A 21009-nucleotide genomic window follows, 5' to 3' on the forward strand; every position below is an offset into this window, starting at 1 on the left:
GCTGCAGGATGGGAAGCAGGGAACTGCCCTGTGCTGCGCCCACCCCCTGGTGCAGAAGCTTTCCTTAACAGCCACGCTGACCTCCTGACTGGAGGAAGGCAGAGCTGTGCTGGGAGCACTGCAGGGCCAGGATGGGAGCTGCTGCACTGCAAAGTGCAGAGGGAGAGCAAGGAAGGGATGAGATCTTCCACGAAAACTCAGTCGTTAGCAAAGCCCAAGGGTAGATGCAATTGTTTTCTGTTTTTCCCCTCTCTTTGATGACCCAGTTTTTTGTTTGTTTGGTTGTTTTTTTTTTTGTATTTTTTTTCATCTCATCTCAAACCAGACTGCAGTGTTAATTTTTAAATATGCTTGGGTAACTGAGAGCATTAACTATTCATGATCTTATCTTCAATAGCTTCTGGTTCTCTGACACCGTGCCAGGGCTGGGATGTGCACAGCGAACCTGGGAGGGCTGAACTCACCAGGATAGCTGATAGCTGGTTTTTCCTGCACGCCGTGTTGAACTGATCCCAGGACAGGTGGGGTCCCATTGCTCCCTGCAGCCTCGCAGCACCGATGCAACGACAGCGGGTTGAAAACAGGAGCGTGCAAAGAGCTGAACTCTGGGGGATGCTGCAGACACCGTGTGAATTCAGAAACATCAGCATGCATCTCGCAGCAGCTGGGCAGGCAGGCAGCTGTGCTCAGTGCCCTGTAAGAGCTGGGCAGAGAGGAAGCCAGGTCAGCAGGCACGCAAAGCCCAGAGCCTCCATGCAGGGAAAGGGCAGGCCTTTAAGTCTTGCTGAAAAAGCAAAGGAACACACATTTACATACAGCCAACTCCGCTCTGTGGTTGCTGCAGTGAAGGTCCTACAAAGGTGATGCTGCTCTGCCTGGGGGAGCAGTGCTGGCAGGCTCACTGCATGCAGCACAGAGCTGGGCAGGGACCCAGGGCTGAGCTGCTGGGCAGCTGCTGCCAAGGTGAAATGGTGAAAGCCAGGAACTGCCAAGGCGATGGACAGAACACAGAGTAATAGTGATAGAAATAGGGAAAGGTGTTTGAAGGAATGGAAAAAGTACTCACAGCAGCTTGTAGGAGGTATGGCAGCTGGTGGGCAACCTTCTGAGGAAGGGCTGCACAGTGCCAGCATCGCTTTGCTGCCATGTGTGCCAGTTAAGTCATGAGCCAGGCTTAATGCCAGCTGTTCTTCCCCTGTTACAGCAAAGGACTGATGTAACATTCACAGTAAAAAGATCAGAATCCCACCTGAAACTCACTTATGAAGTTGACTTTATTTTCTTCCCTATAAAAATTAAATATTCAATAACAATACATTATTTAATCTGCAAACTAATGAAAATTACAATGGATACTCAGTGTACACAGCATTTTATTGAAGGTATAATACAATAGACAAACATATATTACACATTCTATACAAAATATACATTCTTATGTGAGGGAAAAAAAAATAATAGGAGACAGCAATAGGGAAGCAGAGCAGCTTTGATCACACTGCCCCCCATTCCCTACCATGAGTACTTTGGCATTGATTGAAGAAACTGTGTTTACTGAAATCAGAATGGCCACTGCACTGTCTGTACGTCATGGAGGAAAGGCTTAGGAAGAGACCCCTGATCTTCACGTGCAGGCCTTCCAAGGAAGTGTTTCCACAATGCTAAGTACTGCGAGGTGTTCACCTACCTGCAAGCTTCAGCTATTCACAACCAGCTTATGGCCTTCACAGAGATTCCATTTGTGCAAGGATGCCAATGTCCTAATTCATGATGGCAGCTTTTATAGGTCAATTAGTCTAGAAATCAGTGCAGCTTTACCTCCTAAATGCATTTCAGAGCTCAGGCTTCAGCTTGTTCTGGTGCACAATGTTAAAGCTTTGCTCCTGGCTAACCACATCTTGCCAACCTCGTGTGAATCTGGTCGTACTGCAGAGCTGTGCATTAAGAGCACTTCAGCTCTGGGTGCCCCTCATGCACACCAACATCAACAGCTGCACCGAGACAGCTGAGAAACCTGTGTTAGCTTAACCCAAAGGAGAGAGGAATGGAAGGAGAACTTCAACATTTACCAAAGGATGATGGCAGATCAAGCAACAGCAGCAGGGATGCTGCTTTCCTGCTCGTGCTAAGCAGAGCTCTGCCACATCAGCATGTGTGAATAGCTGCAGCCAGCAGTCCAACAGGAAACTCTTTGCTGCTGCTGTAGTTTTATGACCTGACCTTTCTCATTTGAATTTAAACTGACAGCTCCTGCAACAGAAACAAGTTTGGATAGAAAATAACCACAAGGTCTTCAATGCTGTCTGGAAGGGAAAAGCCTGGAGAAAGCAAAACCAGAAAGAAACAAACATATAATTCCTCGTATGTTATGTGCAAGTCCTTAAAATAGTTGAGCTGTCAGAGGCCAAGGAGAGTTTAACACACCTCTTTCCCCACTTTATACAAAGGTCAAAGACAATTAGATCCTCTTCCTACTGAAGCTGCTGGCTACCAAGGCAACTGCTGTTGCTTTCAAAACAAAGGTAAGAGCCCTCAGTAACATCTGCCCATTTACATACATCTACTATTCAGGCCCAAAGAGACGTGGGAAAATATTTTTCCCAGCGTTTCCTGGCTCTTTTACTTAACTATTCCCCAGTCTCCAAAGTTTCAGCTGTGATTTTGCATGACTGCATCAGATACCTCAGTCACACACTGCCCAGGAATGGAGCAGTGGGAATCCCAACATACCTAGCTTGGGCTGCCCCAGGAAGGTTTTTGTCTTTACAGATACACCATGCAGCTGTTTTCACTTTGGTACGTAGCCCATGGCTTGGAGAAAGCAGAGCAGTGACTGAGAAAGCCCCGAGCTCTTCAGGCATTGAAGCACTCCAAGCTCTGAGTGCAACCTCCTGCTGAAAACCCATCACTGATGGGACCATAACACCTCGTACACATTGATGTGTTTTCCCAGAAGAACAACTCTTCAGAACAAGTCTTTGTAATGTTCTTCCTCCTCATTCTGTCAGGCATGCCCCACTGTAACCAGTGAAGCTTCTGCACTTCCTCTATTTCTCCCAGCAAGGACTGGATTTTCAATAGTGGTTCTCCCCTGTACCATTTAATAGCTCACCTGTCAAATACTCACACATCTTGACCACTCTGTGGCCTACAGAACCGTTAGAGAGTTCAACAAAGCAAGAATCCTGCTGCTCTTTTATAAAAGAAAAGGCCCACGTGCTTCCTGGCAGCGCAGAGGAAACAGAAAATCCATTCTGGATTTCATGGAACATCCATCACATGCTTTTCCAACTTACCCTGTGCCTTTCATCAAGGCATTCCTTTCAGAAGTTCGTTTAACTGTCAGCTATGAAAGATACACCCGTGCCTCCCTGCAACAGCACAACACAAAGGCTTTTTAAAGACAGAACTTTACATAAACTTCTGAACCAAACCACTCTGAGGTTCCATCTTAGAGCTATCTTAACAGATGAAAACTGGTTTGTGTATCACAGAATTGCCAGGGTTGGAAGGGACCTCAAGGATCATGAATCTCCAACCCCCTGCCACACGCAGGGCCACCAACCATCCCACCTAATGCTAGACCGTTCTTGTTTGTTATTACAGAAACTCCTGAGAAGCTGGATAACATTGGAGGCTGGAGCAGGCTAGCAGGGCCTGTTGGGCTTTATGCTCTACTGGAAAAGACAGGCTGCCTAATACAGAAATTTAAGGACTCAATACATAAACGGATCAGACTTGGAATTCTGCTAACAAAATGGATCAGCTTGCAGGCAGGTCAGCCAAGCTTAATGCACACAGAGTTGTATGCAACAATGAAATTCATCAGTATCACAGTTTCACTAAGTACCTATGGTAATTCACTTCTTTCCAAAACAAAGTCACCTTTATCCCTTCAGAAACGAGCTTTCAATCCCACATAACAAATTACGACTTGATATGCAGCTGTCAAGACCAACAGTATAATACATACTTTGGCATAATAAAAAATATATTTACATTACAGCCAAGGCATTTATATGCTTAGTGTGTACAAAATATTTATAAATGCAACTTTATTTACAACTAGAGTTTGTTTTTTCATAGGGAAAAACAGCCCCACAGTGAGACTGGTAACAAACGCCTGCCAACAGACTGAGGAACAAAAAGCTGGCCAAAAGTTTTATGCTTACAATTACTGGGGAATTCCATGAGGAGGCCTTGAACATTTGTTTTTAAGCAGACAATGTGGTGTGAAATAGCTATGCATTCTTGAGAGATTTTCAAAGCATGCACCAACACAAAGGCTGTTCCCAACATCAGAAAATCCATGTTGTAATGCTAGTCACTAATCACTGTGTGTTCTGTCCCACGTTCCAGCACATATGAATCCAAGCAAAAAGGGCAGTGCCACCTCCTCCTAGGGGGTCTGTCTCAGCTCAGGCAGCCTGGAATTGCAGACACACGTTCTAAAGCATCTTTGGCCTAAAGGTTAGTCCTGAGGTAGTAAATACAAGTCAGCTGATACGGATTTGCTTTCCAAGACTTCATTTTCGTGCCTTACGTGGTTTCGCTGTAGTCACGAATGTTCCGTGTCCTATTAAAATCAAAGTTATGCTCACGTAACCTGTGGAAGGGTCTGGGTGAAGCAGCTTGCTCCCTCTCATTGTCAATGATACCCTCAGTTTGAAGAGGTCGCGGGGCCTCACGAGCTGATTGCTGATGCAGAAAGTGCGAGTGGGAGAGCGCCAGGTCTTTGTTTACTGCCCATAAGGGAAGCTGAAAGGGTTCTGAAAAAGAAACAGCAGAAGATGAACAGGAGTGGGTTCATGGTAAGTAAACACAAGGTTTAGATTTTTCGAGTTGTGTTGTTTAGCAACAGCCTCCTTCTGAGGCTACTCTCTCTGTTTTTGAGAGCACCCTTTGCTGGATGCCCTCTCATTTCAGCAATATTTGTTACAGTAACACAAAAACAACATACAGTTTCAGTGTGAATCTTTAAAAAGGCTACCTGGAAAAAAGGCCAGATGAAAATCAATAAATTTACAAAAATAATTCTTTTGGAGCCATCTGAAACTCAACCCAGCTCACACAGAATGTGAAAGACATTCCTTATAGTTTAAAATATAAGTGGCTCACAGACCAGAAGCAAGGTGTTTTTATGGCTATTTCCGTGCTTCTGAGTTAAAAGTGGACGGCTACACTTGAAGAAGAGGAAACACTTTAGCTACACGTGGATTTGGACAGTAGGATTTGGACACATTTCCTATGTGAAGTTTTAAGTCTGGGCTAACAGATGTGGAAGGGGTCACATGTCACAAGCTTTAAGAGATGCACTGCACACTACAAAACACAGCTTTTGTAACATCATCCTCTTCAACTCTTGCATACGGGATGCAAACTGAAGGCTAGCTCTGCTAACAAGCAGTGCATAAACAGATGAACTACTCCACACACTATGGAGTCTGTAGAATTAGCAGTGAATCAACAATGACAGTACAAGGAAGGTCAGCAATAACAGCAAATAAAAAAATATCTAGAGGGAAAAGGACAAACTCACCATTAATCTGTTGGGAAGAGATTTTCTTCTCACTTATTCTGTCGTGACTGGTAAGGAAGACAGACATGTCTCTGTCTCCAAAAACATTATCAAGAGCACTGGTTTCATGCTGGGTGTGTGCTGGGTATGTTTCCTTTGGCATCTGCACCATGAGATTAGGGAGAGTTTGATCCAGGGGGTCCTCTTCTGTGATGTAGGAGTAGGGACAGTACTCTCGTGTCCTGGAGTAGATGTTTGCGTTGTCGTAACAGTCTGAGCAGATCACCAATGGTGCTGTGCCACCTGAGCAGTGGGAAGGAAATAAAATGCTCTCAAAGAGGACAAGAATGCTTAATTTCCATCGACTTTCATGGCTTAGTCTGATCCTTGACTTTCGAGATGCCAAAGGAAAGGAGCAGCACAAAACTCCACTCAACACTGAATTGAGGAGCTCTAATGACAATGCAGCCTTGCTGGGCAAATCACAAACCCTGAATCAAGAAGCCTCTGGAGGCAACTGCACTACTCTGGGACTTGAAGGATGGCAGTCATGACATCTATACACAAAAGCACTCAGAGCAGATGTGACCCCAGACATTGTTGGACCAAAGATTACCCTACCTGCATGCAGCTTTGATCGCAGAATGTAAATACTAGAAGAAAAACAGGAGATGCTTCAAACTCAAAACATTCAATGGATGCTCAATTCTTCTCTAAGGAAAGTCACCTTTGATGTTAACATGCAGCACTGCCCTACATTGTGCAACACTGCTGCCAGCTACGAGGACTACAGCACTGGCATCCTGCTGAATGCAAACAGTACACGTGAGGACGTTGCTTACCATCTGTGCTTTTGTGCACGTAGCTACTGGCTGGAGGCATGAGCTGCTGATGGCTTCCTGCCTCTGAGTTGCTGTATCCTTCCTGAGGCTCTGACAGCGTTCCTTGGGAGGATAAATAACTGGGAATGTCAGCAGGTAGGTTCATCTCCTCTGCAAGGCAGAATTCACGCTGATGTTGTTAAGAGCTCAGTACTCACATTAACACACAATTTCAGAATTTGGTGGAGGGTGAGGAGGTACCATAAAGGTACTGTCAGCTTTAAGTCATTGATGAAAAATTCATATAGCTAGTTCGAAACTAACAGGGCCCTAACAGATATTCACACACTATTTCAGGTCCTAAAGACATCTGTAACCTAATTCAAACATTCATTTCCAAACTTTTTGTGCTTTCCCTCAAGGTAGAACAAATTCAGCGTGTAAGAAATGAAATATACTGCTGACATTTAATAAATAAGTAAATCATTCTATGCTTGCCTCTTCACCTGAAAGGTGAATCTGAGCAAATCCCTTAAGAGACTTTAAAAGGAAACCTTTAAACCTTTCATCCTATTCAGCTGTAACAAAACCAGAAATTTCACCTTTTGTGTTTTGGATTGAAAACATGACTGTAGTACTCTACCTGTATTAGTGATGCTATAATCTTCACTCTTCCTTCTCATGTGGTAGATCACAATAACCCATACCAGGGAAGTTCCCACAACGCAGCAAACCACAACAATAATCACAACACCTACTGTTGTCCAACCATCTTCCTCATGGATAATGCCATTTTGGGAGGAGTCACAGTTGGGGGAAGCCAGCACATTGAGATAAATGTGCCCACGCTCAGTGCCCAGTGTGTTGGACATAATGCATGTGTACTTTCCAGCATCCTCGAGCCCAGCATCCACGATGATGAGGAGCTGATTGGCTGCAGCAAAAAAATGCCTCTCTGTGACTGCCAAAGGTCCATCATCTTTAGTCCAGTTGAGGCGAGGGGCAGGGCTGCCACCAGCTATGCACTGCAGGACTGCAGTTTCACCTCTGGTTACTGTTCTGTCTTCCAAGGGCCTAATAAAGGAAGGAGTTTCTGTGGCAGTGGAGAAAACAAACAGAACAACTGTAAGATAACTTCACAGTGCAACCCCACTGTGTATTCCATGAGAAATAAAAATCCACTCTTACAACCTGAATGCAAACTTTAGCAATGAAGCATAGGATTCAGTATTCAAACAGCCCCAACCCCTGCCAAGCAGTTAGAAATGTTCTTCCAGAGGCAGAACGTTTAAATTTCAAGTTTGGTGGACAGGGCTGTTTGTGGTGCAACTATAGAGACAAAAAACAGTCTTCTCTTTTTCCTTATAATAGAATACCATCTAGAGCCAGAGGTAGAAGAAACTATTTTCTTCATATTTTAACTTCTTTCTGTAGGAGTTAAGCCTGCTACTTACAGATAAGCTATACAAGTTGAGTTAAATGATCCATGCCAGCAGAGATGAGCACGTCTCTTACCTAACACAGTCAGTGTAGCATTTGCTGACAAACCACCAGCAGCGTTTTGTGCCATACAGCTATAGATGCCCATGTCTTCTATTTTCACATTTGCAATAAAGAACACGTCGTCCTCAGGCATGACATGCATTCTCCTCTCTCGTGCAGCAGGGAAGTCTGTGCCACCATCTTTCTGCCAGGAGATCTGAGGGGTGGGGTGACCCTCTGCAGCACACTCCAGTCGGGCCATAGCCCCAGTGCGGATTGTAAGATCCATGGGGGTCTTCAGGAAGGAAGGCAGCTCTGGATCAAGAGAGACATTAAAGCTTCACTGTTTTCAGCACCAGGGAAAAAAAAAAAAAAGCGAAAAAAAAAAGCAGCAAAAGTGCTGCAGTACAGAATACCTGAAAATAAACAAATCTGAAATTTACTTCTTCCTGTTCAAAGGAGATCCTTCTAAAGAACTGCACTAACTTTCAGTGGTCGTTTCTAAAAGCCTAGCCTTCAAATTTAAATACAGTACCTAAGTATGGTATCTCTGGTGTTTATTTAAGATCTGTAGGACAACGCATTTCATGGGGAACAGTCAGGCTGAAGGAGCTGGGCCAGTGTGGAGGAGAGAAGGCTGCAGGGAGACCTCATTGTGGCCTTCTGGTATTCACAGGGAAATTATGAACAGAAAGGAAATCAACTTTTTAGACTGGTTGTGGAAGGACAAAGGAGAATGGTTTTAAACTAAAAGAGGGGGAGTTTTTCACTGACAGTGTGGTGAGGGGCTGCGACAGGCTTCCCAGAGGCTGTGGATGCCACATCCCTGGAGGCATTCAAGGCCAGGTTGGATGGAGCCCTGGGCAACCTGACCAAGTACTCGATCCATCTCTTGGCAATCCTGTCTGTGCCAGGGGTTTGGAACTCGAAACTGAGGTTCCTTCCAATCCAAGCCATTCTCTCTTCCCCAGCAATAGGGAAAGTGAAACTTCCACTTTCAAAGTTGAAATCTGCATTATCTGTTCTATGTAACCAAAAGAAAGAGCATGTGCACTTCTGCTCTCCAACATAGCAGTGGTTTGCTAGCTGATGTGAATGCTGTCTTCCCAACACCCTTCTCTGAAGCCAAAATAATAGAAACCCTTCATTTTGGCTAATAAATATAACAAAGAAACTCATGAAATGATTTTTCAGAGTTGGTTTCCAGTACCACAAGCTATTTTTTTTGTTGTTGAATCTTCTCTAGCTAGGGCAAGGTGCCTAGTTAATGAAGGGACAGCAGAGGGAGCTTTTAGTTAAGAGACTTCTACTTCCACTCAGACAGATCAACAACTAATTGAGCTAAAATCTCCCACGCTTTCATACCTGCCCCTTTCCAAAAGTGAACAGAAAGCCTTCCACTAACAACATTACTTCTTTCTGCTTTATTAAAAGGTATTTGAGATATCTAAACTCCAGCAAGACATCATTGCACAGCTACTTTGGGCCTGCTCTAATCAGGAACTAAGGAATCCAAATAGATTTTATAAATCAAAAGGGAAGTGTCAGAATCAGACTTGTTCCACTTGTAACCTAGAATGTTTCTTCTACATTACCATTATTACTTACCATTAACGGTCAGCTTGGCTTTGTCAGAATAGTTGGAGCCAAAGTGATTGGTGACAATGCACTGATATTTTCCTTCATCAGTGAAATTCACGTTGAAAAGGTGCAGGACAGTGGTGTACTCAACAACCTCACCATTCTGCTGCTGATACCTGGCAAAATTCTCAACCTCTGCATCATACAGCACTTCGCTGTCCTTACGCCAGGCTGTGGACATGGGTGAATCACTGCTGCTCACAGCAGTGCAGGTCAGAGTCACATTCATGCCACGCAGAGCAATCGTGGTCTCAGGATGTACTCGTATCTGTGGTTTAGGGAAATTATCTGAAAATAAAAGCAGTAAGATTAGCTACTCTCCTCTTCCACATGCAATTAATATTGCAAGAAAACTCACTCGAAAGACACAGTAAGCAGAATGAAAGCTGCAGGAACAGATGTCCTGCTTGGGAGGCACGTATTTAGCTGTTTTTATTTAGAAATCAAGCTGTGAAGGAGGATTAGAACCACAGGTAGGAGTGCAGAAGAAGCACTGAGAACAATCAGTGCAGAATCACGGTCTTGAGCAGCCCTTTCCTTTCCACAACCTTCTGGAACTCGCCCTATTTAGATCACATGCTCAGCTGAAGAGCTGGGTTAGTTCACAAGGAGCAGATTTATTTTCAGGCAGTTTAATCTCCTGAAAAGCCTTTAAGTTATACAAACACAAAGCATTGCAAGAAGTTTACACTATCTCAGTTGAACAGTTATTCTGACACCTCTTGTTACAGCAGAGACATCCTCACAGGCACACAGCACTCAGCATTGGTAACATCAGAATGGAGAAGCAGATGTTTGTGCCTACATGGTGATTATTGTATCCTTTACCACCAAAACAATTAAAGAATTATGTATGCAAAAGCAACACTTGTTAGACTACTCCTTTGGATAACAGAATAGCAGGCTATTTCCAGCACTGCTGCAGACTTCACACATGACTGTGGGCAGTCTCTCAGTTTTCCATTTCACAGTTTGGTTACAGAAATAAATAGGCTTATGTCTGAAACTGTGGCAGCACAGAGACCAGATAAACGTTACAGATTCTGAGCATCAGAAAATATGTCAGAGCATTAGCTATCCTAGCCTTGCTGGTATGGAGAAGAGCAAACAAGAAAGAGCCAAATACCCCTTCTAAAGCAAAAGGCATTCACACACAGGAGAAATGGAAACACAGTCAGTTTTTAAACAGTAATCTAAATGAAAAAAACAAAGCAGTCTCACAGAATTACACAGACCAAGCACCTCCAGCAGTGCTGCAGCCTGGTTTCAGAAAGATACCTGCACAGATCTGCATTACTACGTTTTGATGTCACAAGTAATTAAAAATACAAACCACAGACGAAGTCATTGGGGTCCACGCTGAACAGGCTTTGCCCTGCCAACCACTCAGGGTGAGCACAGCTGACGTTCACAGCCTGCTGTAAGTGACTGTCAGTGAGCCACTGTGGCAGCCACTTCAGCTGGCAATCACAGAGCAAGCTGCTAGTGTTCAAAATCCTGCAGAAACAAGGCAAAATGCAAGTGTGATCAAAGGTCATGCATTTCACCCAGTACAACAATTTTAAAGCATATACTTTCAGAACTTATAAGATTTACAGCATTCTTTATGCTCACATGTAAGTGTGCTTCTCCTCACCTTCCTCAGACTAGCAGACCTTGCAGACTAACAGTCCATATGGCCAACACTAACCAGATAACAGTTTTAAAACAGATTACATGATATTCAGAGACTTTATCTCATACAGACAACTGTGTTACGCTGGGATTACTCTTGGGTGCTAATGTCACTTCATGTTATCATACTTCACGTGTCTGAAGGTGACAGGAGGCTCTATAGCAGCTTAAGCATCCACTGAGCATCTAAAATCTTCTGTCTAGCTGTGAATGTTAAGGTCTTTCCCTAGCCTGAAAAAGGAGATGACAAAATGGATGTTTTGATAACCTCCCCCCTGCCCCAAAAGTCCTGGTGAACAATTTATTCTGAAATACAGATCATCAATTCTGATTATAATTAAGGAAATGGAGATGCAGATTTTGTCAAGCCCTACATCAAACTTAGTGTACTGCCAGTGACTTTTAGCAGGTAAGTTACAAGAACTGCTTGCTTTAACTCTCTTGTTATGGGAGTGGGATGTACATCAGTCAATTCCACAACACCTGATGGATTCTTTACAAAAGTCAGAATTGTAAGAACTGTAAACAACTGTCATAAACTTACAGCTCCTTCAGTTGAGCCTGGGCAAATGCATTTTCTTGGATGGACATTACTGCGTTGTTGCTTAAATCTCTGCAAAGAACAACAATGGGTAGGAGTGATTTCACACGCTACCTTCAGTTAAATCACTGTAAATTTGAGAGAGAATATAAAATTGAAAGCAATAAACAACTAAGAGTTCTACAGAGCAAAGTACTTACAGATGTTCAAGTCCTTCAAGACCAGAGAATGCTTTCTTCGTAATTGATTTAATCTGATTTCCTTGCAAGATTCTGCAACACAAGTACCAAGCCCAGAAAGCAGTCAATCTCAAGGCGAGCTCATAAATAAGACCCAGAGAAGTTCCCTAAGATGTTTAACAAAGGTGTTTTTCATTCTAGAAGAGTTTAAGCTCAAAAAAAAAAAAAGGTATTCAGTCATTTAATTTTCTGAAGGATAGTATTTTTCTTTTCTATCTTTGAGAAGGGCCAGAAGAAAATTAAACCAGCAGAACGGAACAGTTCTTGGGAGGGAGCAACAAGTTCCTAATCTGCCACAGACACATTAGCTCCTGAGACCACACACTTATGCTGTTTGTCATAAGCAGTGTTTGCAGCTCCACAGAATGCTTTATTTTCCTACAAAGCACACAGCACTGAAAAGAGTGCCAAAGTACTGAAAAACTGATAATTGAATGCTGTTTCGTATTTGCTCAACAATACTTTTTTCCCCCCTTCCCTCAGAGAAACATAAGTTTTTCCCAAACTAAGGCACAAAGAGTAACAGTCACCAAACTGTGACGAGTGAGCTATTCAGTAACAGCTGCATTCAAATGCCTGACTTCTTCAAACTGTCCTGCAAAACGATCCAGCACTACACAGACTCAGTGGTCACAAACACAGAACCCAAATCCACAGTGAGTTGTCCTAGCATAGAAGAGGAAACTCAGTTGCCAATCAGAAAGGCTTTCTGACTCAAGCCATTCACAATTACTCTATATTTTGCATTTTCCCTCTTTTATCTGCTTCTGAAGCACTGTCACTCTGATGCTTTGTAATACGTACAGCTTATCCAGCCTGCTGAGTCCCACGAATGCTTCATTCGCATCCTCTATGGCCCAGGAGATCTCATTGTTCCCCAAGTCCCTGCAGGAGCAGAAAAGTCTTCTTACAAACCTTGCAACATCATCACGACCACTGCTAGTGCTTAGCTATGGAAGAAAACTTACTGTTATATATGCCTGGGAAAGGTGTTCTGGGTCAGGCACTGGAACAGACTCCCCAGGAAAGTGGTCACAGCACCAAGCCTGCTGGAGGTCAAGAAGCGTTTGGAAAACGCTCTTAAGACATATGTTTAAATTTCTAGGTAGCCCTGTGTGGAGCCTGGAATCAGACATGATGACTCTCATGTGTCCCTTCCAGCCTGGGGTATTCTATGATTCTATGGGACAGTGTCAAATGGAAGGTCTCAGAACTTTTATAGAACTACATTTGTTAGAAGATGATCACTCAACTTGAGAGATGCGAGGGAAAATAGATTTGTTGAAGATCAGTGCCTCAGACAGAATCACAAATGAATTCTGAAGTATGATTTTTTGATGTGGTTTTTAAGGAAAGACCCAGCCTGACGAGCAGCACTCACGTGATGGACCATTTACCAGGAGCTGGGAGAGGCTCCTGCAGCAAGTTGGTTCATGCAAGTGAGTTAACCAATACACTTGCAGCATTAACCTGCCTGAGTAACAGGCTTATAACAGCATTAGCATACTAAGAGATTACACACAGGTTATGGAACAGGGTTGCCAGGCACAAAGTAGTATATTTTCAGACTGAAGTTGATATTCTGCTCACAAATCTTGTTACAAGCTAATGAGATTTCTGTTTGATCTCTGCACAGCTTTTCTGCCCCTCACACAGAACAGTGTGGTCTAAGCAGTAAAAGCAATAGAGCAGAACAGTCTGGGAAGGATCAAATGATTTTTAGAGAGAAGATGAAATAAATTCAGAAATTTTCAGCTAGAATGGCATGGACTAAACAAAGAGTTTTTGTGCCTTAAAACCACTGTGCACAGAAGAATTTGCAGACAGAAGTGTTTAAAGGAAGATAAACAGATGAAAAACAGTTTATATTGCACCTTACCAGGTATCATTACATGCCTCAGCTTGATGGACCTTCCAAAGAAGTTGTGACACAGAATGCTAACTACACATACAACTGTGTGTGTCATCTCATATAATGCTACTTCCCTTTTGCTAAAGGTGGAAAAAGGCAGTATCTATATTCCCTTGGGTGGAGCTGTAAAATGTGTAGATTAATGTCCTGGAAGATACCAGGATCAGTCTCCAGGATGCTGTCAGGGGTATCACACTTTCTCACTTTGAATGACAGAAGCCTTGTCCTTAATACCTTGCACGAGTCATTTCTGCAATAGGTGTACTTTAAAGTTTAGGACAAAAATAAAAGAGTGCTTGTGATTCCACAATTCATGTATCCCAGGGACTTCAATACAGCCTCAGCACTTGCTGACATTAAGATATTTTCCTCTTTGGAATGTGTTCAGTTTAATGTACTGGATACAGATATGATCTAATGAGAAAAACGACTAGATGAGTAATATGCCAAACACATTCCCATGTTGCTAATTCTTATGATTTAAACTATTTTCTTGAATTCTCTCCAGCTCTGCTTCAGAATTTTATACTACGAATGCCAGAGCGGCATCAACGCCAAGTCACAGTATTAAGAATTAATTAATTGTTTTGAAGTTCTAAATTCTCAAACTTCAGGGCTGTTCTTCAATCCACCTTTAATCTTACTGTGCTCTTATTACCTTGTGCTTTACGTACAGATTTGAGTTTGTTTTTGGTCACTGAAGCGACCGTGCAGAACGGTGGCAGGGGCTGAACATACAAACACTTATGCCAGTCTCAGCACTGAAACAAATCATATACAAGCAACAATGGAAGCAATCTGACAGCAGCACAGTATCTCTTGTTTGAAGTATTTTCACACTCCACTACTTCAACTGCTCAGTAAAATGAGCGAGCAGCCCAAAAGAAAAGCACTTCATTGTGTGAGTGGAGGAGTTTGCTCCTTCTGCTTGGTTGGGCACGAATGCTTGGAGCTGCTGTCCTGCAAATTCCAGCCTGAAGCAGACTGCACCCTTTCAGCTGTTCCTCGCCCCTGAGGAGCCCGGGAAAACCGACTAATTAATCTGCTCTTGTTCTTCTTTCATGCTACTCTAAATCTAAGAAATTAGTTCTAATTATTTCATTAAAAGGTTGCATTAAGGTTAACAGAATATGACTGCTTACATAAATTTCTCTGCTAAGTTTGCTTATTTAAGCATTTATTTAATGAACTGACAGAGGGGTTATAAACTTTCACTCTTTTCTCAACTATCTTTGTTTAGGATGATCGTAAGCATTTGGACCTACTTGAGGTTTTGGGGTTGTTTTTTTTTTTATTAATTAATACTTGGGTTCTGTCAGCAGTATTGAACAGCTCCAGCTGGTGACAAAGGTCCTGACAAAAGCAGAGCTGTGCCTCTGATGGAAAGGAGCAATCCTACACCTCTCCTACATGCTGTGCTGTGACTCCTGCATGCATACAGCAGCCAGCAGGTTCCAACCCTAAGAACAACACCTGGAATGAAAGAGAGGTCCAGGCTGGCATTTCTGCAAGCTGACTGTCCACACCTCCTCACACCTGGTATGGTATGCAATTGAGAGCTCAAGGTCATCAAGTCACTGCTCATTAGCACCACTAACATTAAGTGGTTGGTTTGTGTTAGCTATGCCAAGGTTCTGTTATCTCAGCACACCAAATGATGATCAGCCCTGTCGTATCTGAAGGCAGGACAGCATATAAGAACAGCAAAACACCGACCTCAGACTTGTTGAGAGCAATGCTCATCACCTTCACCTCCTAAAAGTTTTGCTGCATTAAAATGAGGTTGTTACTAGAAACGTTCTTCACTCACAAGGTTCGAAGGTTTGTCAGACCTCTGAAGACACCATCAGCAATGTGACTGATGCGATTGTCTCCCAAGTTCAGATTCTCCAGCAAACCAAGTCCCACGAAGGCAGATTCCCTGAGGCGAGTTAGCTGGTTGTATGACAGGTCTCTGAAAACATTGAGCAAGCACTTCAGAGGCATGTGGAGGAGATTTATCGTAATGACACCATCAAACAATTAAGTACTGAATCTTGATTAATTTCTAACAGAAGACTTATTAAAAAAAAAAAAACCTAAAATACACAGGCTTAGCAAAGAAGTCAAGTACTTCCTTCAGTAACTCACTGTATTTGTGCTATCCAATATGTTATTTGCAACATTACAAAATCCCCACTGAAAAGCAGCCCAGGGCTTACAGCTCAGCAAGTCTTTGGCAGAACTCCCACGCATCTGGGCTGATCTTGTTAATGGCATTCTGGCTCACGAAGAGTTGTTGCAGTGTCCGCAGACCATACAGCCAGCCCTTGTTTACTTCTGTCAAGTTATTATGTTCCAGTTCTCTAAGGAAAATAGAAGGAAAAACATTTGCCAAACGGATAATCAATGAAATATTTCTTTCCGAAAATTTACCAAGTAGATCTCAGAATGATTTACTAACACTAAGCCTTATAGAACCTGAAATGCATGATTATATTCATTTAATAGAAACCAAGAATGAACAAAAGGGTAAATAAAAAAACCCATAACAGCAGTGGCAAAAGCAATCCAGCAGAACTGAAATTACAGTCTCTAAAATATTACTTAAAAAAAAAAAAAAAACTTTTGCTAACACTGCATGGCACAGAAAGGAAGTATCCTTCCACCTCTAGAGTAACCAGATACACCAACATAATGGGAAAATGCAGATCTATAAACTCATATCCGAGTTGTTTCAGCACAGCCCTGGTGTAAGGGAAGCCAAACAGGACATGATTCTGCCCCTCCACACAGCTCAAAAATCCCTAAGAGAAATTCTAGCACTAAGTGTACTCACAGTTCTTCTATACTGTTGAGGCCAAAGAATGCTCCATCCATGAGTCTGCTAATCCCATTGCGCTGCATTTTTAAGGATTTTAGGGACTCCAGGCCTTGGAATGTAAGACTTTCCACGATTTTAATCCGGTTCCTTTTCAGTTCCCTTATATAAACAGGACAGCAAAATATTAAAACACAATTGATCGTCAAGAAAATACATCACAATGAACAACACAACAACACAAATGCACGCAGCATCTTTGTGAGCTTTCGAGACTACAACTTACAGAAACTGCACATGAGGCAATTTGAAGATCTTTGGTGGAATCACACTAATCCTATTTCTGTTCAGCTTCAGCACTATGAGAGAGCTAGATAAATTATCGAGACAGCCTGCTTCTAGGGTGCTGATTCTGTTGTTACTCAGATTCCTACGGGAGAAAGAGGGAAAAGAAACCTTTTAGAACATGGAGAACTCTATGAACAAAACCACAGGCCCACACTTCAGTTAGGCATGGTTAAAGCAATGTCAACAAGGATCTGCATAAAATGAGCAGAAATGACTCCACGTCCCTGCTGGCTGATGTACCAGCATTCTGACAGCACTGTTTTCCATACTATCTGAGAAAAAGCAAGACAAACTGCTAGGAGCAGCATTTTATTTCAGGCACGTTTGTTCCTGCCAGCTCAAATCCTATATTAAGACAGAAATATAGAGCAGGTGAGGTGTTCAGCACTGCTGCCAGGAACCCCAGGCACAACACACACATACTTACAGGTACTTCAGTTGCATCCGTGGAAAAGAAGCAGCTTTAATTTCTGAGATAAGATTGGAACTCAGATCCAGATTTTCCAATGAAAGGTAAACTTGGAGCTGCTCAGCATTTATTTCTGGAATGGCATTGTGCACCCTGAAAAAACACCAGCAAGAGATGATTCCCAAAACATCCCATCCTCCATGCTGCACAGCTGAAACAGCTATAGGATGCTGCATATCAGCATCATCAGTGCACCTCCCAAACTGGAAACGCAGCACACACTTCAGAACATTCCTTCTTAAAGCAATACTGGAAATCCAACAGTTATGTGCTGCTCTGACATATGAACAGATTCACATTCTGGGTCTGTAATCAGGCTGCTCCTTATGGGAAGTGTCATTCTAAGACCCAATCCCTCCCCTTCAAAGCTGCCTGCCATATCTGACTGCACTTCATTGGTAATTCAGGGTGACTCGATTGTCTCGCTGATTCCTACTTCTCTAAGGAGTGCTACTATTCCCCAAAGCACTGCTACAATTCTCCCATTTGCTGAACAAGAAAGCAGCCAAGCTGTTACTTACAGTGAGAGCAGGGTGATATTAGAAGTCGTTTCTCCAAAATATGGAATTTCACTCAGTTCATTGTAATTCATTTTCCTTAAAGCAAAAAACAATCTTTACTGACACAAAGAGGAGAAAACCACTTCCATATACATGCAGCAGAAAATGCAATCACCAAACATTCAACAATTTCATCTTAATAACATCAGTTGACAAAGCAGAGCATAAATACCAATAATTTGAAGAACTTCACAGTGAGGCCCATCAGCTTCCACCATTTTTAATGGACACCATCACTTCTCTTTAACTCATAATTTGACAGAGTGAAAACAAATGTCTCATTTCTTTTCACAAGTATCAGTCCTCTCATCTTTTATGAGAAAGTTTTCTTTCTGTGAGATCAGTTTTACATAAAACACGCTGCCAGCAAAGCATCCATGTTAAATTAACTGGTATTGCATATTTCTGCAAGTCAGACCAGTTATCTTGGTATGCAGTACTTATTATAATTAGGCTGAGTTTATCATTGTGAAAAATGCTTACACTTCTTGCAGCATGTGAGCAGACAAATCCATGCTCCAGTTGGATGACAAGATATGATTGTGACTTAAATCCCTGCAGAACAGAGAGAAAAGTTATTCTGGGTGCAGGAATTAAGAAAAATCGTGCATTTTATGCAACCTAAAAGCTGTAAGCTGTGTTTCTGATGCACACAGCTCCTCTTTCACTAAAGGAGGGAGATGCTGTGATGGTTAAACTGGGATGATGCTGTTAACAAAGTTTTCATGTAGACTTCTTAGGAGAAATTTTGTATCTGGTTCATCCTTGGAGAAGCACTGACTTATTTCCACCTTGTTACTGCTGCCCTGTGTGAAGCAGACTGATGGATGAATGAACACAAAGTGAAAAGCACAGTGTGGTCTACAAACTGACAGTGGGACTGATGCTGCTCCATCCAGAACCAAACAGCATCCCATTGCCCTGGAAAAGCCAAAAACTGACAACACCCCATAGGGTGAGTTCTGAACAATGCTACAACACAGAGCAGCATTCACCAAGTGCCTGATTCTCCATCACCCTTCACTTATCCACACAGCACATGTGATTTAGCAGGAAAAATGCACTTACAGCTGTCTGCTTTCATCAGGACAATGTGCACCAAAGGTGCTTTCTTGGCAGCAAGGAAAACCAAAGCACACAGCCAGCATCACTGCAGGTCTGGCAGTTATGAGAAAGGGGATGTTTTGGTCCTTACAGATGGGTGAAACGACAGCAATGGGGGGGGGGGGGAACCCATCTGGGACTTTGTGATGTGAGGAAAAATACGCTTTGATTCATTTTAAACAGCTTTTATGCATCACAGCTCGCTGAGATTCAGAACCACCACAGCTGTCAGACGGAAAGAAAAACGTCACACCCCCCCCCCAGAAATGCTCCACGTGCCAAAATCCTGAAAGCCACAACAGAGAACGCACTGAATGTTGTTTGCAGCAGATGCGGGATTGCATAACGCTGCTCAGAGCCAGCATGGCACCCAGCAGAACAGAACCACAGAATGGCCAGGGCTGGAAGGGACCTCAAGGATCATGAAGCTCCAACCCCCTGCCACAAGCAGGGCCACCAAATTCCCTATTTCATACCAGCCCAGGCTGCCCAGGGCCCCATCCAACCTGGCCTTGAACACCTCCAGGGATGGACGGGGCATCCACAGCCTCTCTGGGCAGCTGTTCCACCACTCTCATAGCAAAGAACTTCCCCCCGACATCCAACCTCAATCTTCCCTCCCTCAACTTCAAACCATTTCCCCTTGTCCTGCCATTATCTGCCCTTTCCAAGAGTTGACTCCCCTCCTGTTTGTAGGGAACACCCAGCACTGCCTGCCAGCACGGTGCCCATCTTAGAGCCGCGGTGCTGTGCGGGTCAGTGCGGGTCAGTACCGCTCAGCACAGCTCATCCCATCCCATCCCATCCCATGGCACCGCCCGGAGGCCGAGCGCGGCTCGCAGCACCCGCAGACCCGTTAGGCCCCGGCCGGGCCTCACCGCAGCCCTCAGCCCGCTAGGCCTCAGACTCGGCCTCGCTCCGCCCGGCCCCGCCCCACTCACATCGCCGTGATGCCGGCGGGCAGCGGTGCGATCCTCCGCGGGCCGGACCCGGGCGGCAGGCGCTGCCGGCTGCAGTCCAGCAGGCCGCGGCGACACGAGCAGGGCGCGGCGCAGGGCTCGACGGCGGCCGCCCTCCCGCGCAGCGCCGTCAGGAGGTGCAGCAGCAGCAACAGCGGCAGCGCCCCGCGGGCGGCCGCGCCGCCCGGCCCCGCTCCCCGCATCCCCGGCTCAGCGCGGCGCGGCCCGCACCGCCCGCCCGGCCCCGCGCCGCGCCACGCCCCCGCCGCGCTACGTCACCACGTCAGCGTGCGGGCGGCGAGGGGCGGGGCTAAGGCTGCGAAATGGGCGTGGCCCCAGGTAGCCCCGCCCCGAAAGCTCACGCGCCGCCCCACACGGCGGCCCCGCCTCCTGAGCACACCAGGCCACGCCCACAAAGCAAAATAGACCACGCCCACTATCACACTAAGCCACGCCCCTTTGAGAGACCATGCCGCGCCCCTTGAGCACATCAGACCACGCCCCCCCGCACATCAGACCACGCCCACTATCTCGTTAAGCCACGCCCCGCACGAATCAGGCCCCGCCCCCTTCCCGCCGTGCGGTTTTAAGTTGCGGTTGCAGGTTGCGGTTGCAGGTTGCGGTGTCCGGCCCCTTCCCGCCCCGCGCCTCCTTCTGTCGGGCTGCTGAAGCTCAACGAAGCGCCTCAGCGAAACAAAGCCGAGCGCCCCGCGCGGGGCTCCGACAATGATTCCCACCGCAATTTGCATGCGTGACAGCATCGCTACTGCAGCCGCGTTCGCACGCCAACAGCGGCCCGCCCCAGCGCTGCGCCGCTCCCCCGCTCCGACCGCAGCCGTCGGGATCGCTCCCCGCCCCGCCCCGCCTCGGGCTGTCCTTGCGTCCCGGCCGTGGGAGCGGCGGTTCCCCTCCGCCGGCTGCGGTCCCTGCGCCGGGCCGCG

At 44.8% G+C, this 21009-nt stretch overlaps 1 protein-coding gene across 1 annotated transcript; it reads right to left on the reverse strand.

The window, feature by feature from the left end:
- Positions 1-1355: 1355 nt before the first annotated feature.
- On the reverse strand, positions 1356-20271 carry LRIG2 (leucine rich repeats and immunoglobulin like domains 2). The gene is made up of 18 exons (XM_031605869.2): positions 20051-20271; positions 18489-18560; positions 17967-18041; positions 17404-17538; positions 16915-17058; positions 16647-16790; positions 16030-16173; positions 15639-15782; positions 12721-12801; positions 11878-11949; positions 11681-11749; positions 10796-10959; positions 9430-9750; positions 7855-8136; positions 6983-7432; positions 6361-6510; positions 5540-5821; positions 1356-4769 (listed from the first exon to the last, which is right to left on the reverse strand). The coding sequence occupies exons 1-18, from the start codon at positions 20269-20271 to the stop codon at positions 4540-4542; spliced, it is 3180 nt and encodes a 1059-aa protein (XP_031461729.2). The 3' UTR covers positions 1356-4539.
- Between the last annotated feature and the right edge of the window lie 738 nt (positions 20272-21009).

This window comes from Phasianus colchicus, chromosome 25 (genome assembly GCF_987193195.1).
Source record: "Phasianus colchicus chromosome 25, bPhaCol1.hap1.1, whole genome shotgun sequence".
Lineage (NCBI taxonomy): Eukaryota > Metazoa > Chordata > Aves > Galliformes > Phasianidae > Phasianus > Phasianus colchicus.

Excerpts from the sequence above, each read along its gene's own strand:
- LRIG2 (XM_031605869.2), bottom strand. The coding sequence starts at position 20,271 with ATGCGGGGAGCGGGGCCGGGCGGCGCGGCCGCCCGCGGGGCGCTGCCG. Across the intron at positions 8,137-9,429 it reads AGCCAAGCTGACCGTTAATG|AGCTGCCTTCCTTCCTGAAG; the intron begins GTAAGTAATAAT and ends CTCTTGATCCAG. Across the intron at positions 4,770-5,539 it reads CTCTTCCCAACAGATTAATG|AACCCTTTCAGCTTCCCTTA; the intron begins GTGAGTTTGTCC and ends TTTCTTTTTCAG.